Source organism: Balaenoptera ricei, chromosome 3, assembly GCF_028023285.1.
Source record: "Balaenoptera ricei isolate mBalRic1 chromosome 3, mBalRic1.hap2, whole genome shotgun sequence".
Classification (NCBI taxonomy): Eukaryota; Metazoa; Chordata; class Mammalia; order Artiodactyla; family Balaenopteridae; genus Balaenoptera; species Balaenoptera ricei.
This window is the reverse complement of record NC_082641.1, coordinates 28854836-28872928: the sequence shown is the minus strand read 5'-3', so window position 1 is coordinate 28872928 and position 18093 is coordinate 28854836. Positions and strand designations below refer to the sequence as shown.

The 18093-nt window shown below is 44.1% G+C and overlaps 1 protein-coding gene across 1 annotated transcript; it reads right to left on the bottom strand.

Annotated features, from left to right (window-relative positions):
* Positions 1 to 1889: 1889 nt before the first annotated feature.
* RXFP3 (relaxin family peptide receptor 3) lies at positions 1890 to 17448 on the bottom strand. The gene is given in 7 exon segments (XM_059919067.1): positions 1890 to 1931; positions 1933 to 1979; positions 1982 to 2288; positions 2290 to 2699; positions 2702 to 3251; positions 3572 to 3967; positions 17359 to 17448. Coding segments are annotated over 7 exon segments (1842 nt in total).
* Between the last annotated feature and the right edge of the window lie 645 nt (positions 17449 to 18093).

The window sequence follows — 18093 nt, the reverse complement described above, 5'->3', positions numbered from 1 at the left end:
AAAGCAGGGCCAGGGACGCTGGGGCCGTGCAGTTCACATTCTGAGCCTTAAATCTCAGACGCTACTGGGAATTTCCAACAAAATCACAAAACAATTGACAGTACCAGAGGCTATTTAAGCAGACATGTTTGTATAATGATTATTTGTGGTATTAAAATAAGCACATCAGTAGGTGCCTACATTACCTGTTTCTTGATCCCAAACTAGGTCGCCAAAGAGAACAACAGTAGCACCTCTGTCAAAACTGGCAGCTGGATGGGTAGATTGTTCGATCCCCACTCTCTGAGCAGCCTCAAGAAAGGACTACTCTGCCGTGACCAGAACGGAATTGTTATGAGAAATGTGTCACCCTTCAGATGGTCCCATACACTGGGGGTTAAGGAAGAATTCATCATGCATGTCAACGTGCTGAGCAGTCCTTAGAATGAATGGAACTGGGTTAAGGTAGAGTCCTATGGGAATTCTGATTCCCTGCCTTCTCTCCTCGACGTTATGAATAATAAGAAACCCCACACCTGAAATCCTGGCGATCCCCTCAAAACAGACTCTCAGTACTCTTTTCCCTTTAGGACAGATTTTACTTGAGTCTCCCATTCCCCTTCCCACCCCACAACTCCCCCTTGAAAGATCAGACTCCAGCTTCCAGGAATTTGGGTTTCAGGAACCACATTTCTACAGCATCTCTTAATCTTCCATCTAAGCCAACGAAAAACGTGGCCGAACGATCCCCCTACTCGCTTGTCCAGAGCCTCAATAAAACCGGCCTTCCGATTCCCAAAGAGTGAGGAGGGAGAGGCTGCAGAAGAGTCCAGTCCCAGTAACGTGTCTACTCAGACCTGTTCAAGTTGCTCCTGGGCACAGCTCACTTGCAGCGCGCAGCCCCGAACGCAAGGAGTGTCTCCAGGTACCCACACGGCTCTCAGGGGAACCCAGACGCCCCGCTTCCAGCGCACGGCGCAGTCGCTGCTGGGGGACCCAGAGAGCCCCCTTTCTCCTTTAGGGGTCGTAGCCTGAAGAGGTCTCTCTATTCAGCCCCTCGAACTAAGGGAGCCCCGCTCCCTCCCGCAGAGACTCCACTGCCCCGCGAAGGGGCTCTCACACGCACGCCGGAGGGTTTTGGTCTCGGCGACCTGTGAGCGCAGAGGCCGTGCAGGGTCTCAGTCGGGCTCCGCGTGTGTCCGCTCTCCGCATCCCAAGTGATAAACCATACGCCCCACGGGAGGGGGAGGTGGCTCTCTCGCGGTGCACTTCTCCGGAGGGCCGAACAAGATTGTCACTGCTGTCTTCCCACTCCGAAGAAGTTTCCTGGTCCCATACTCTAGGCTCTCCGCTCAGCCAAGCAGCAAATCAGACCTTCGCGCCCGGGCAGTCCCGGAGCCAAGGTGCAAAGGTTTTGTGAGTGGCTCACCCGAATGGATGCACCTTGAGGTCCCTTTCAAGAGCCGGGGCGGGGGTGGGGGGAGTCGCTGGAATAAGTGCGCTCAGTTGTCTGCGCGCCATTTGGCTGAGGCCCTCTTCCTTGTCCCCGAACTGCTTTACATTCCCGATGCCTTTTCCCGCTTCTGGGCGCCCCACACTGCCCAGCGTTGACAGCATAAGGAGAGGAAGGGGTGTGCGTGGAGACAAGGGGGACGGAGGCTGGTGGCTCGGTCCGTTGAGGCTGGTCTCGGCCACTTTGCCACCTTCCTCTCTCCACCTGGGTTCGCAGCCTCCCCTCTCCGGACAAGGTCCCCCGGCCTCTTCGTAGGCTGCTCTTTTGTGCTTCTCTCTCTCTTCGTCCCTCCTACCTCTTGATCCGGGGGCCCCCAGCAACCCCTAATCCGCTCTACTCTTTTCCGCCGAGGGAAGGCCACTTGGCAGTTTCTGCGTACCCCGGGCCTCAGCCTGCATCAGTAGGCGGAGCTGCTGGGCAGCAGGTCGTAGCGCCCCCCCGCTGTAGACCACCACGCCGGGCGGATAGTAGAGCATGTCGGGCTCCGCGGCCTGTTGGCGGCGGCGAAAGGGCCCATGCTAGTGAGAGAAGGCGACGCGAGGCGTCACAATAGATTCTCGAGCGCTTTGCGGAACTCACGGCGCACGAGGCAGTAGAGGATGGGGTTGAGACAGCTGTTGGAGTGCGCCAGGCACACGCTCGCCGGCAACGCGTATACCTGGCACAGGAAGTACTCTTGGCTGAAGGGCACCGCGTTGAGCTCGATGAGGATGCTCCAGGTGGCGAGTGCCTGATTAGGCAGCCAACACAGGACGAAGGATAGGACCACGATGGTCACTGATTTGGTGGCCTTGGAAGAGTCTCCGGGCGCTGGCTCTGGCCAGGCCTGCCCCGGCTGCTGAGGCTCCTACTTCGGTCCCTGCCACGCGGTGGTCGCAGGTGAAGCGCACCAGCAGCGGATAGCACAGGCTGATGATGCCCAGCGGCGGCACGGAGCCCGGCAGCACCTTCTGCACGTGGTGGAGGCCCAGCCGGAACTGCCTGTCGCGGCCCAGCAACTTGCCCGGGAAGCGCACCAGGCACAGCTCCTCGCCCATCACCTCGATCGTGGTGGAGAAGATGGCTTTGGGCAGCGCGGCCGAGGCCCAGATCAACACGCACGGTGTTTTGGCCCAGAAGCGGCAGCTGTCCCCCAGGCTCCGGCCGCAGCAGTCGCCCCGGCCGTGCCCTCGGGTCCGGTGGCTCTTAAGAGCCAAGGCCACCGAGGGTAGCGCGCCACGCTCATGGAGGTGAGAAAGAAGACGCTGGCGTACATGTTCACGGACGTCACTGTGGATACGATCTTACACGTGGCCTTGCCAAAAGGCCGTCTGAAGTCGAGGGAGTTTTCCACAGCCCAGAAGGGCAGGGTGAGCACGAACTGAAAGTCCGTCAGCGCCAGGTTGGTGACGAAGAGGTTGATGGAGGACTGGCGCCAGCCCTGCCTACTCTTCATCAGGTAGAGCACCAGCAGGTTGCCCGTCAGCCCCAACGCGCAAAGCACCCAGTACACCACGCTGATGAGGGTCCTCACCCGGGCCTCGGCGTCCGCGCTCTCTGCCCCGCCGCCGGGGGGATGCCCTGGCGCCGCGCCGGCCGGCAACTCTAGCCCCAGCTCCCACGACAAGTCCTGGAGCTGCAGCGACGCGTTGCCGCTAGTGTTGGTCACCTGCGGAAGGTCCGGGATCAGACTGAAGAGTTCTGCGAGCTCGTCCCCGCCAGCCGCCTTATTCATGGTGGCTTTCGCGGCTGCAGCGGCCACCTGCCTGCGCAGGTGCCTCTAGGTCAGGTTTCGGGAGATAAGCCCTAAGGGAGTCCAGCTCTCCCGGGGTTCCGGCGTGCCTGGGGGCTTTCAAAGCAGCCGCGGAAGAGAGCGCCTAGGACCAGGGCGCCAGGCGCGTCCCCGGCGAGCGGAGCTTGGCCTTGGGCGCGAGAGTTGCGCTGAGCGTCTGTTCGGAAGGGGAATTCGAGAGCAGAGGAGCACAGCATCTAAGGCGAGCGGTCGGCGTCTAAAGGTTCTCCGGCCAAGGTGGCAGTCTCCTGGTCCCTACTGTAAGAGTCAGACTTTGCCCCCTGCGTTTCCCGCTGTCACTTGGTCACTAGCGCATACCCGCCCTGCTGCTCAAGGCCGCTATTGGGGGCTCTCTCCTTCTCTTTCAAATACCTTTGTCGCTTTCCTCCGCAGCTGCGCGGACGACGTTTCTGAACAGAGTTCTGTACCTCGCTCTGACTCTCTGGAGGGCTTTCGATGCTGCCCTCGCTGCTTCGCGTCTCCGTCTCTCCGCTGTTGTCAGCTCCCAGGGAGTTGCCCGCAGCGTTCCCGCGAGTTGCATTCCCACCCGCCAAACCGAGGCCGCGGGCTCCCAAGGAGCCTGCGTAACCCCCGCGCCGGGAGAGGGGGCGCTTTCCGAGGTGCTGAACTTCGCCGCGCCCGCCGCGGGGGAGCGGGGAGAGGTGCGCGGCGCGAAGAGCCCAGCGGCCAATTTCCCTTTTCCTCTTCAGTTTCAAAAGGAAATGGCCCTAACCCTTTATTTCCCTATGTTGCTGGAGAAAGTCGGCTTTGATTTGCGATCGCTTTTCCTTTCTTATTCTCAAACATAACTATTAGAATTTTTTCTTTCTCACTCCCAAATGCACAATCTTCTGCCCATTTTTCTTTTTAAAAGCAATGATAGTGGCCTCTTTTTTCATGCCCAGACGTTAAATCAGATGAGGGCTCTTCCTGAATACACAAACGCCAGCTCCACTTCCCCTTATGAATTAGCTGACCACTTTAATTGGTGTCTGTGACTGTCAGGATTCTCAAAGCGTCTTCACATAACAAAACTCTGGGTTCAGAGTTTTGCCCTCTGCTTTGGTGTATTCTGAGAACTGAAGCGAAGCAGAGCATGTAATTGGTGCGCCGACTTCACAGACATTAGATGTTTAGCTCTCAGCCCGGAGCTCTTCAACAGATTGTTTACTCATATACAACCGCACTCTACCTTGATGCAGTTGGAATAGAGGATTTCATAGGGCTGTTTTTTGGCCACCAGCCCCCTATTTCCACTACTATTATAATCAGAACTCTTAACCAGTGATTTTTTTTTTTTCAGACCAGTGGAAGTAAATTCTAAGGAATCTTTTAAGTTCCTTTGGGCAAGGGGAACCAACATAAACCATTTGAACTACTTCTTAAATTGCAGTTTATTTAAATGCCAGATCAACCACTCTGGTGTAAAATGTACATTTCTTAGGATAAACTTAAGAAATTCGAAATGTTTTCCTCACTGTCCGGGGCTAAACTGAAACAAAAGTATCTTACGCGTAACTGTCCTCACTCTTGCCGAGCTCGTGACTTTACTTACAGAGGTAAAGAGTTTGTGACTTTAAAGCAGAGGTAATAGAAAAAGCATAGTGGAAAAGAAACGCGGTACCCAAAACATATGAAGGGAAACGGAAACAATCTTGATTCCAAAGCGGGAACACAGCTCCGGAGAACACGCTTCACGATAGTCTCTGGTCTACTCCGTTTACCCGCTAGAGGGCGCCAAGGCTTTAATAAAAACAAAACCAAACCAAACCACTTCCTTTGAGAAGTTCTGATCTGGAGAAACTCAGCTCTGCGCGGGACCGATACACAGGTCGCTTCTGTGTACATCTCTTATCCCTGCTTTAGTAGCCTCATCTTCAAGTTTACTTTTCACGCAAATTTTTACTCTCTCTTTCTCCATCAGATTTTTATTTCTCCTTTATTTTTTTTTTTTTTAATTTAATTAATTAATTTATTTTTGGCTGTGTTGGGTCTTCGTTTCTTTTTTTTTTTTTTTTTTTTCACACACACACACACTGTATTTTATTTTTACAAGAGATAAATCGACTGACACCAAGCATTGTACATGGATGACCACAACAAAAGCAACAATGATTGCAATTACCAAACATGAAACACACTCATACTATGTCATAGTATTGACATTCAGTCCAGTAATCCTCCACTGTAACAGCTCCTTTACTTTGCAGTGAAAATTGATTTGTATATTCTTTGCCTCTGAGTCCTTGTGGAATTTTTTTTTTTTTTTTTAAATTCAGACAGAAAGTCACAAAAATTATACTCATCCTCATCAGTTCACTCAGTCCCATGTAATTAATTTTTTTTTTTTCATCTTGATCTTTTGTTAGCACTTTTATGAGTTCATCAGTTTTTCATTAGAGTTCTGAAAATGCTTATTCATTCAGTTCAGCAGTACAGTCCGTTACCAGAAACCTGTACTTGTCAGAGTCTTTTCCATGTATTTCTTGAAGATGAAACCCTTTTATAGGAACATATTTGCAAAATCATCAGAGTACACCCAGAACTGTCTGTAAATGACAAAAGACTTAAAAATGACCACGGTTAAAGATTTGATGACAGTTCATAATAATGCAGTTGACAAGAAAATTAGTTATTTCTGAGATATACATTTTAAAGTAATAAATAGGATTATTACTTATAACATTATACCAGAACATATAAGATTTTTAGAAATTTCATGTAATGTCTGAAACATTTATATTAACATATTTCCATACATATTTCCATACAAGTACAAATATAAGATTTTTAGAAATTTCATGTAATGTCTGAAACATTTATATTAACATATTTCCATACATATTTCCATACAAATACAAATATGATTTTTAGAAATTTCATGTAATGTCTGAAACATTTATATTAACATATTTCCATACATATTTCCATACAAATACAAATATAAGATTTTTAGAAATTTCATGTAATGTCTGAAACATTTATATTAACATGTTTCCATACAAATAACCCAATGAAAGTTTAGTATTAGTTGTTTTGTTTGTTTTTTTATACTGCAGGTTCTTATTAGGCATCAGTTTTATACACATCAGTGTATACATGTCAATCCCAATCGCCCAATTCAGCACACCACCATCCCCACCCCACCGCAGTTTTCCCCCCTTGGTGTCCATATGTCCATTCTCTACATCTGTGTCTCAACTTCTGCCCTGCAAACTGGCTCATCTGTACCATTTTTCTAGGTTCCGCATACATGCATTAATATACGATATTTGTTTTTCTCTTTCTGACTTACTTCACTCTGTATGACAGTCTCTAGATCCATCCACGTCTCAACAAATGACTCAATTTCGTTCCTTTTTATGGCTGAGTAATATTCCATTGTATATATGTACCACATCTTCTTTATCCATTCGTCTGTTGATGGGCATTTAGGTTGCTTCCATGACCTGGCTATTGTAAATAGTGCTGCAATGAACATTCGGGTGCATGTGTCTTTTTGAATTACGGTTTTCTCTGGGTATATGCCCAGTAGTGGGATTGCTGGGTCATATGGTAATTCTATTTTTAGTTTTTTAAGGAACCTCCATATTGTTCTCCATAGTGGCTGTATCAATTTACATTCCCACCAACAGTGCAAGAGGGTTCCCTTTTCACCACACCCTCTCCAGCATTTGTTGTTTGTAGATTTTCTGATGATGCCCATTCTAACAGGAGTGAGGTGATACCTCATTGTAGTTTTGATTTGCATTTCTCTAATAATTAGTGATGTTGAGCATCTTTTCATGTGCTTCGTGGCCATCTGTATGTCTTCTTTGGAGAAATGTCTATTTAGGTCTTCTGCCCATTTTTGGATTGGGGTGTTTGTTTCTTTGATATTGAGCTGAATGAGCTGTTTATATATTTTGGAGATTAATCCTTTGTCCGTTGATTCATTTGCAAATATTTTCTCCCATTCTGAGGGTTGTCTTTTCGTCTTGTTTATGGTTTCCTTTGCTGTGCAAAAGCTTTGAAGTTTCATTAGGTCCCATTTGTTTATTTTTGTTTTTATTTCCATTACTCTAGGAGGTGGATCAAAAAAGATCTTGCTGTGATTTATGTCAAAGAGTGTTCTTCCTATGTTTTCCTCTAAGAGTTTTATAGTGTCCAGTCTTATATTTAGGTCTCTAATCCATTTTGAGTTTATTTTTGTGTATGGTGTTAGGGAGTATTCTAATTTCATTCTTTTACATGTAGCTGTCCAGTTTTCCCAGCACCACTTATTGAAGAGACTGTCTTTTCTCCATTGTATATCTTTGCCTCCCTTGTCATAGATTAGTTGACCATAGGTGCGTGGGTTAATCTCTGGGCTTTCTATCTTGTTCCATTGATCTATGTTTCTGTTTTTGTGCCAGTACCATATTGTCTTGATTACTGTAGCTTTGTAGTATAGTCTGAAGTCAGGGAGTCTGATTCCTCCAGCTCCATTTTTTTGCCTCAAGACTGCTTTGCCTATTCGGGGTCTTTTGTGTCTCCATACAAATTTTAAGATGATTTGTTCTAGCTCCGTAAAAAATGCCATTGGTAATTTGATAGGGATTGCATTGAATCTGTAGATTGCTTTGGGTAGTATACTCATTTTCACAATGTTGATTCTTCCAATCCAAGAACATGGTATATCTCTCCATCTGTTGGTATCATCTTTAATTTCTTTCATCAGTGTCTTATAGTTTTCTGCATACAGGTCTTTTGTCTCCCTAGGTAGGTTTATTCCTAGGTATTTTATTCTTTTTGTTGCAATGGTAAATGGGAGTGTTTCCATAATTTCTCTTTCAGATTTTTCATCATTAGTGTATAGGAATGCAAGAGATTTCTGTGCATTAATTTTGTATCCTGCAACTTTACCATATTCATTAATTAGCTCTAGCAGTTTTCTGGTGGCAGTTTTAGGATTCTCTATGTATAGTATCATGTCATCCGCAAACAGTGACAGTTTTACTTCTTCTTTTCCAATTTGTATTCCTTTTATTTCTTTTTCTTCTCTGATTGCCGTGGCTAGGACTTCCAAAACTATGTTGAATAATAGTGGTGAGAGTGGACATCCTTGTCTCGTTCCTGATCTTAGAGGAAATGCTTTCAGTTTTTCACCATTGAGAATGATGTTTGCTGTGGGTTTGTCATATATGGCCTTTATTATGTTGAGGTAGGTTCCCTCTATGCCCACTTTCTGGAGAGTTTTTATCAGAAATGGGTGTTGAATTTTGTCAAAAGCTTTTTCTGCATCTATTGAGATGATCATATGGTTTTTATTCTTCAATTTGTTAATATGGTGTATCACATTGATTGATTTGCGTATATTGAAGAATCCTTGCATCCCTGGGATAAATCCCACTTGATCGTGGTGTATGATCCTTTTAATGTGTTGTTGGATTCTGTTTGCTAGTATTTTGTTGAGGATTTTTGCATCTATATTCATCAGTGATATTGGTCTGTAATTTTCTTTTTTTGTAGTGTCTTTGTCTGGTTTTGGTATCAGGGTGATGGTGGCCTCATAGAATGAGTTTGGGAGTGTTCCTTCCTCTGCAATTTTTTGGAAGAGTTTGAGAAGGATGGGTGTTAGCTCTTCTCTAAATGTTTGATAGAATTCACCTGTGAAGCCATCTGGTCCTGGACTTTTGTTTGTTGGAAGATTTTTAATCACAGTTTCAATTTCATTACTTGTGATTGGTCTGTTCATATTTTCTATTTCTTCCTGGTTCAGTCTTGGAAGGTTATACCTTTCTAAGAATTTGTCCATTTCTTCCAGGTTGTCCATTTTATTGGCATAAAGTTGCTTGTAGTAGTCTCTTAGGATGCTTTGTATCTCTGCAGTGTCTGTTGTAACTTCTCCTCTTTCATCTCTGATTTTATTGATTTGAGTCCTCTCCCTCTTTTTCTTGATGAGTCTGGCTAATGGTTTATCAATTTTGTTTATCTTCTCAAAGAACCAACTTTTAGTTTTATTGATCTTTGCTATTGTTTTCTTTGTTTCTATTTCATTTATTTCTGCTCTGATCTTTATGATTTCTTTCCTTCTGCTAACTTTGGGTTTTGTTTGTTCTTCTTTCTCTAGTTTCTTTAAGTGTAAGGTTAGATTGTTTACTTGAGCTTTTTCTTGTTTCTTTAGGTAGGCTTGTATAGCTATAAACTTCCCTCTTAGAACTGCTTTTGCTGCATCCCATAGGTTTTGGGTCGTCGTGTTTTCATTGTCATTTGTCTCTAGGTATTTTTTGATTTCCTCTTTGATTTCTTCAGTGATCTCTTGGTTATTTAGTAACGTATTGTTTAGCCTCCATGTGTTTGTCCTTTTTACGTTTTTTTCCCTGTAATTCATTTCTAATCTCATAGCGTTGCGGTCAGAAAAGATGCTTGATATGATTTCAATTTTCTTAAATTTACTGAGGCTTGATTTGTGACCCAAGATGTGATCTATCTTAGAGAATGTTCCGTGCGCACTTGAGAAGAACGTGTAATCTGCTGTTTTTGGATGGAATGTCCGATATATATCAATTAAATCTATCTGGTCTATTGTGTCATTTAAAGCTTCTGTTTCCTTATTTATTTTCATTTTGGATGATCTGTCCATTGGTGTAAGTGAGGTGTTAAAGTCCCCCACTATTATTGTGTTACTGTCGATTTCCTCTTTTATAGCTGTTAGCAGTTGCCTTATGTATTGGGGTGCTCCTATGTTGGGTGCATATATATTTATAATTGTTATATCTTCTTCTTGGATTGATCCCTGGATCATTATGTAGTGTCCTTCCTTGTCTCTTGTAACATTCTTTAATTTAAAGTCTATTTTATCTGATATGAGTATAGCTACTCCAGCTTTCTTTTGATTTCCATTTGCATGGAATATCTTTTTCCATCCCATCACTTTCAGTCTGTATGTGTCCCTAGGTCTAAAGTGGGTCTCTTGTAGACAGCATATATATGGGTCTTGTTTTTGTATCCATTCAGCCAGTCTATGTCTTTTGGTTGGGGCATTTAATCCATTCACGTTTAAGGTAATTATCGATATGTATGTTCCTATGACCATTTTCTTAATTGTTTTGGGTTTGTTTTTGTAGGTCCTTTTCTTCTCTTGTGTTTCCCACTTAGAGAAGTTCCTTTAGCATTTGTTGTAGAGCTGGTTTGGTGGTGCTGAATTCTCTTAGCTTTTGCTTGTCTGTAAAGCTTTTGATTTCTCCATCAAATCTAAATGAGATCCTTGCCGGGTAGAGTAATCTTGGTTGTAGGTTCTTCCCTTTCATCACTTTAAGTATATCATGCCACTCCCTTCTGGCTTGCAGAGTTTCTGCTGAGAAATCAGCTGTTAACCTTATGGGAGTTCCCTTGTATGTTATTTGTCGTTTTTCCCTTGCTGCTTTCAATAATTTTTCTTTGTCTTTAATTTTTGCCACTTTGATTACTATGTGTCTCGGCGTGTTTCTCCTTGGGTTTATCCTGTATGGGACTCTCTGCGCTTCCTGGACTTGGGTGGCTATTTCCTTTCCCATGTTAGGGAAGTTTTCGACTATAATCTCTTCAAATATTTTCTCTGGTCCTTTCTCTCTCTCTTCTCCTTCTGGGACCCCTATAATGCGAATGTTGTTGCGTTTAATGTTATCCCAGAGGTCTCTTAGGCTGTCTTCATTTCTTTTCATTCTTTTTTCTTTAGTCTGTTCCGCAGCAGTGAATTCCATCATTCTGTCTTCCAGGTCACTTATCCGTTCTTCTGCCTCAGTTATTCTGCTATTGATTCCTTCTAGTGTAGTTTTCATTTCAGTTATTGTATTGGTCATCTCTGTTTGTTTGTTCTTTAATTCTTCTAGGTCTTTGTTAATCATTTCTTGCATCTTCTCAATCTTTGCCTCCATTCTTATTCCGAGGTCCTGGATCATCTTCACTATCATTATTCTGAATTCTTTTTCTGGAAGGTTGCCTATCTCCACTTCATTTAGTTGTTTTTCTGGGGTTTTTTCTTGTTCCTTCATCTGGTACATAGCCCTCTGCCTTTTCATCTTCTCTATCTTTCTGTAACTGTGGTTTTTGGTCCACAGGCTGCAGGATTATAGTTTTTCTTGCTTCTGTTGTCTGCCCTCTGGTGGTTGAGGCTATCTAAGAGGCTTGATGGGAGGCTCTGGTGGTGGGTAGAGCTGACTGTTGCTGTGGCGGTCAGAGCTCAGTAAAACCTTAATCCACTTGACTGTTGATGGGTGGGGCTGGGTTCCCTCCCTGTTGCTGTGGCGGTCAGAGCTCAGTAAAACCTTAATCCACTTGACTGTTGATGGGTGGGGCTGGGTTCCCTCCCTGTTGGCTGTTTTGCCTGAGGCAACCCAACACTGGAGCCTACCCGTGCTCTTTGGTGGGGTTAATGGCAGACTCTGGGAGGGCTCACGCCAAGGAGAACTTCCCAGAACCTCTGCTGCCAGTGTCCTTATCCCCACGGTGAAACAGAGCCACCACTCGCCTCTGCAGGAGACCCCCCAACACCAGCAGGTAGGTCTGGTTCAGTCTCCCCCAGGCTCACTGCTCCTTCCCCTGGGTCCTGATGCACACATTACTTTGTGTGTGCCCTCCAAGAGTGGGGTCTCTGTTTACCCCAGTCCCGTCAAAGTCCTGCAATCCAATTCCCACTAGGCTTCAAAGTCTGATTCTCTAGGAATTCCTCCTCCCGTTGCCTGACCCCCAGGTTGGGAAGCCTGACGTGGGGCTCAGAACCTTTACTCCAGTGGGTGGACTTCTGTGGTATAAGTGTTCGCCAGTCTGTGAGTCACCCACCCAGCAGTTACGGGGTTTGATTTTACTCTGCTTGCGCCCCTCCTACCGTCTCACTGTGGCTTCTCCTCTGTCCTTGGACGTGGGGTATCCTCCTTGGTGAAGTCCAGGGTCTTCCTGTCAATGATGGTCCAGCAGTCAGTTGTGATTCTGGTGCTCTCCTCTCCTTTATTTAAAAAAAGTTTAAAAGATATTTCAAGGTGCTGTTGAAAAACAAGGAACCTTAGGGCATACCCTGAAAGCCTTTTGCCCCGGTTTCCTAGTATGTACATGGGAGGAATTGTGGTTTTCAAATATTCTGAGGATAGGTGCTGAGCAGGTGACATCTGAGTCAGCTGGGGAGCTTGCTAAAATATAAGTTGCTGCTCTCCTCCCAGCCCCATGCGGCCACAGAGATTCTAATTCTCAGTGGAGTCAGAAAGGGGTCCAACAATCTACATTTTAAAAACATTCTTCCAGGGCTTCCCTGGTGGCGCAGTGGTTGAGAATCTGCCTGCCAATGCAGGGGACACGGGTTCGAGCCCTGGTCTGGGAAGATCCCACATGCCACGGAGCAACTGGGCCCGTGAGCCACAACTACTGAGCCTGCGCGTCTGGAGCCTGTGCTCCGCAACAAGAGAGGCCGCGATAGTGAGAGGCCCACGCACCGCGATGAAGAGTGGCCCCCGCTTGCCACAACTAGAGAAAGCCCTCGCACAGAAACGAAGACCCAACACAGCCATAAATAAATAAATAAATAAATAAAAATTAAAAAAAAAAAAAAAGTGTTTAAAAAAAAAAACATTCTTCCAGGTGATACTAATTTTCCACCAAGTTTGGGAACATCTGGATTAACTTCTATTCCTTTTCTGTCTCTCCATGTGAAAAAATTTAAGTCCCAAAGAAATATTAATGTCCACTGGTGGTTGATCACATACTAGGATTGGAAGCAAAGGAAGAGAAGGGGGTCTCAACAAGTTTCCTTAAAATCACATTTAGGCCCAATAGTGATATTTTCTTCACTGTAGGACAGAGGGGACCATGTGCTCCTGAGGTCTGCCAGGCCTTGAGTACTCGGCAGCAGGACTCAGACTGAGCCCCTAGGAGAGGCTCTTCCCAAGTGTGACTCCCAGAGAATGCTGCCAGAGTGCTTCCGAGCCTAGAAGGCTCTTCATTTCCAAATCTGTTCTCTGAAAATGAAGCACACATTGTGAGCAGGAATTTATAGTATCAATTAAGTCTGTGTCATGGAAGAAAAAAATCCCTTTTCAAATAAGTTCTTTTTCAGTATGACCTTAAGATATTTTAGACCATTTTTCTTAAAGGCAAGGGCCATGTTTTTCTCAACCAGCATCTAAAATATTCAAAGAGAGAGGCATATCAGTCATGGTCAAATATCATTTAGGTATACTGTTAAAATATTACCAAAATCTTACCATATACATTCCCAACGTAAAATTTGGAAAATTGACAATGTTGTCAAATTGTATGTGGATCCATAAGGATCAACCTTATGGAAAAATTAAAAGAGGGGCTTTTTTAGTTGGTTTTAAACCAGCTGTTACCCCTCCCCCTGCCCCATTAATCTAATTGTTTGTCAAGTTTTGTTACTGAGGAGCCACACGTGCCAGTCTGTTTTCCCAAGTTAGTACCTTTGCTAACAATGTTCTTGTGTGAGTTCTTCCTCTATTCTCATCTCTCTCTTCCCCCACTTCAACATATTTCTATGTTACTTACACTGTTTAATATTACTGGCAAAAGGTTACTGTCTGGGGGGAAGCTTTCTGAATTCTCTGAGGAATAGGTATCGATCTTTTCCCCTCTCAATTATCATAGAACCCTCTATCAGCGCATCTCTTAAGGCATGCCTCCCCATCAAGTGCTGCGGCTTTCTGAATATTTCTCATCTTGTTTAAGAGTGTCAGCCTGGCAGGGCAGAGCGTGTATCATCATCAGCGTTGTTTGCCCTTAGTGCTGAGCTCAGACTTTTCACATGTATGGGCACAGGACACACCTATTGATTGGACTCTGCATTCAGATGCAATCTTCCTACTAAGGCAATTCCTTAAAAGGTAACTTACAAGTTTCCCCTAACTATCTACTCCTATAGAATATCCAAGTCTAACTCAAGGGAATTGATTTATTTAAAAAACCTTTCATTTTTATCTAAGCTAGACCTCCATCTATAAAGCCACCTGCACATTAAAACCACTTAAAAATATTGATGCCCAGTGCCGACCTTACACCAATAAAATGGGAATCATTTGTTAAGAGTAAGATATGTAGTTCCGTAGGGCTTATTATAAAAAATTGCAGGTCCCCTACAGCTGGACCCTCCATATTTCTTTTGCCCAGAGGCACATTCAAATCTTTTAACTGATTCTTTTGCTATATACTGCATAACTCTGGTTGAAATGCTTATATTGGTATTTTATTTTTTCATTGTAGGCATTAATATTTTACTCCCTACCATGGAAGGTGAAAGTTTAGCTTTTTTTTCACACATCCTCTCCTTCCACTTCTCCCAACATTCTGACACCCCCCAGTTTAGTTATATTGTACTTTTGAAAGATCCGACCCCAGCATTTTCACTGTAATGACTATGTAAACGTTAACAATTGAGCCATATATAGTATATGATTGTTATTCTTTTCTTTCACAACTTTTTGTCTCCATTGGAATTAATAATTATCTTTGTTACTAAGGTAGGAAAGACCAAGTAGAAGCTACTAGAACTGCTTCTACCTACCAAAATAGTAAACCAAAACCATACCACCTACCTGAAGAAATAAGTGTTATCATCAAGGATTTCAAAGACGCAGAGGTGAAAGTGAAGCAGCAGCTATTTCCACTTAGGACAACAGGCACTGCTGCGTCTTGCCCACATTTTCAGTGATCTGCTGGCTCACCTCTTTGACGCTGGGCAGCAGCTGGGGTCACAGCTCCTGCAATGCCCACCAGATCTCTTCCTTCAACTTTTTTGAGCCATCGGCCAGCCACATATGCAGCTCCATGCCAAAAGGTGTCATCTTCTCCTGCAGGCCTCTCAATGGCGATATCGGAGGCAGAGAGAGACAGACGTGGACTCAAGTTTGTTTTCATGTGTTCCAGAAGAGAATATTTGTTTTAAAAAGGAAGACAGCAGGGTAATATGTCTGGAGGTGGTTGAAAGTCCTCTTACTCCAACTCCAAAGACTAGCTGGCCAACAGATTTAGGTAGGTTGTTCCAGCAGGCGAAGAGCAAAGAACCAATGTTGACCCTGTGTGGGAGACCACGCTGGAAGGAATGGCACGTGATGAGACCAGGACGAGCAAGTGTCAGATCACACAGAGCCTAGGAGACCATGATTGAGAGTTTGGATTTCATTCGAAACTCAAGAGCATGCTACTGGAGGGATTTAAGTAGGCTTAGAGATGCTGTTGGTGCCCTGCCCATCTCCCCTCCTCACATGCCATTTCCCTAGTTGCCAACTTGACCCTCAAATACCAGCTCCTGTGACTCTTTCCCAGTGGCCTTTCTCTGAAGCTGCTTTGCTTGTTTGTGGGGCTGCCTATAGGTGGTGGGGACTTAATCTCCCACTCTCACCTCTCAGAGGAGCCTACAACAAATGACTGATGGAGGTTGGTGTATAAATACCCCAGCTTCCTTGTCCCTTTGTCAGAGTAACTCTGATTATGCGTTTTAACTTATTCCCCAGAGTTTAGAGATAAGCTTTAGCTGGCAGAGTGGCAACTTGTTTGACAATACATGCTTATTGGGTTTCTTGCCTTCCCTATCACACTTAACTTTCAGTGTTTTCAAGGATCTCCTTCCAAATAAACTACTTTCACTAGAATTTTTGGTTCTGGATCTGATTTGGGGGGAGTCCAAATCAGGACAGCAGGGGAATTATGCAATCCAGTTCACACATTATAAAGACCATACTGATTGGTAAAACAGTTATAAGGCATGAAGGGTGCAAACTGAGAGCCTGGAAAAAGACTACTGCAACAGTCTAGGTGGGAGGTGGTGGCAGCTTGCCTTAGTCGATTCAGGCTGCTATAACAAAAACACCAGAGACCAGGTCAATTAAACAACAAACACTTATTTCTTATAGTTCCAGATTCTGGGAAGTCCAAGATTAAGGTACTGGCAGATTTGGTGTCTGGTGAAGGCCTAGTTCATAGAAGGTCATCTTCTATTCTTCTATGTTGGGTCCTCCATTGCAGTAGGGGCAAGAGGCTCTACCCTCATGACCTAATCACCTCTCAGAGTTCCCACCTTCTAATACCATTATATTGAGGGTTAGGATTTCAACCCATGAATTTTGGTGGGACATAAACATTCAGTCCAGCTTAAGGGTGGTGACTGTGGAGGTGGAGAGAAGTCCTGACTTGAATTTTTATTTGGAGAGTAGAATCACCAGGATGTGGTAATGATGATGGGTTGGAAGGGGTTAGAAGTGAGAGGAAAAGTAGTTTCCAATATGACCTCATCTTGGGTGGTTAACAGACATTTAGTGTGATGGAAAGACTGGAAAATGAAAGACTTTGGTAGAAGATCAAGAGATTTCTTATGGACATATTGCCTTTTTGACCTCCAGTTGGAGAAGTCAAACAGGCAGTTGAAAACATGGGTATGTGGAGCTTGCAAATTAGGACTGGACTGGTCTTTAAAGCTATAAGGACAGATGAAATCATTCAAGGAGACAGAGCATAGAAAAGAAGACCTGAGCCAACATGGGTGGTACAGGAAAGTCAGTTTCTTAAGATGAAGTTTCTATGACTTTTTTTTGGAGGAAGTTATCATAATGAACATTTTAATTGTATTATCTATTTTAAAAATTGGCTCTCTTGGAGAAAACTGGAACTATCTCCACCAAGCTGAATGTGGATAATAGAGACAAATAGAAAATATTAAAAAGAAAAGTTGAGCATATGTTTACTAGGACTTAGACCTTGAAGAATGTGATAAATATTTTCACTAAATACAGAAAATATTGATATACTATTACCTGGGGTCCTTCACAGATCAAGAGAGGCCTGGGACTCCTCCAATATTTTCCTAAGGCTCCTAATATAGATAAATACAGATATAGATATAGTTACATAATGATAGGTACTATAACGAAAACATGCCAAAAACAAATTACAAAATAATATTGTTATAATTTACATATTTACTATTTAAAAATTTGGTATTTTAATGTAAGTAAAGACTGAGATGATGCAAAAGCCTAAGTTTGATGCCATTTGCGAGTGCAAGATCCAGGTCTCCCCCCCTTACTCCCTACACTCTTCCGTTCCCTCTGATGCCAACCACTGTGATAACTTTGGACCCAAAGAGGGAAGAACTCACCTTGGAGTGGGAATGATGTTTCTTTTCTTCCCTGATGTCCTCTTTGTCAATAAACAAGCTTTGAACCATAGGCTGTAGAAGAGGAGGCATCATTTACTATCGGGCTGAGGCAATTGTAGGGCTGGACTTCGGGCTGGGTGGGCTGGACTTCCCTGTGGAGGGAGTTGGGCTGAGATACTCAGATTATGAGCCTCAAAAGAGTAGCCAAGACTAGTAGCAGGATAAGCAGTCCTCTGTGAAACTCCTTCTCCAAGTGTTGAGAGAAGAGTTGTTAAAAACCATCACCTGGATTTAAGTGGGAATGAAAGGAGAGATCTGAATTCATGCCTATGGTGGATTGGTGCCAGGAGAGAAAAATAGCCTGGAAAAGAGTTATAGGACTGTACATTGTGACCTGATTTTCCAAGGTCACAGATGATTCATTTGAAGTTCACATTGTTGGCAGAAGGGGCTAAACAACCACCAGGCAGATTTGTGGAATATTCAAGCATTCTTCCTGGATTCTTGTGGTTTCTTTGCAAGTGGAATACAAGGTAGAGATGGATTTTTCACAGTCCTTGGGATAGGGCTTAGAAAATGAGCACTGGAGATATAAATAAAAAGTATGACCTCATTTTTTGGTTTCAAGATGTAACAATGAGGAAATATGTCTGGTAAAGATGTAGTAACATTCATTATGTCTAAGAGAGTCATTCTGCTGTGTTTTTAAACAAGTATAAAGACTGTCTGATGTTT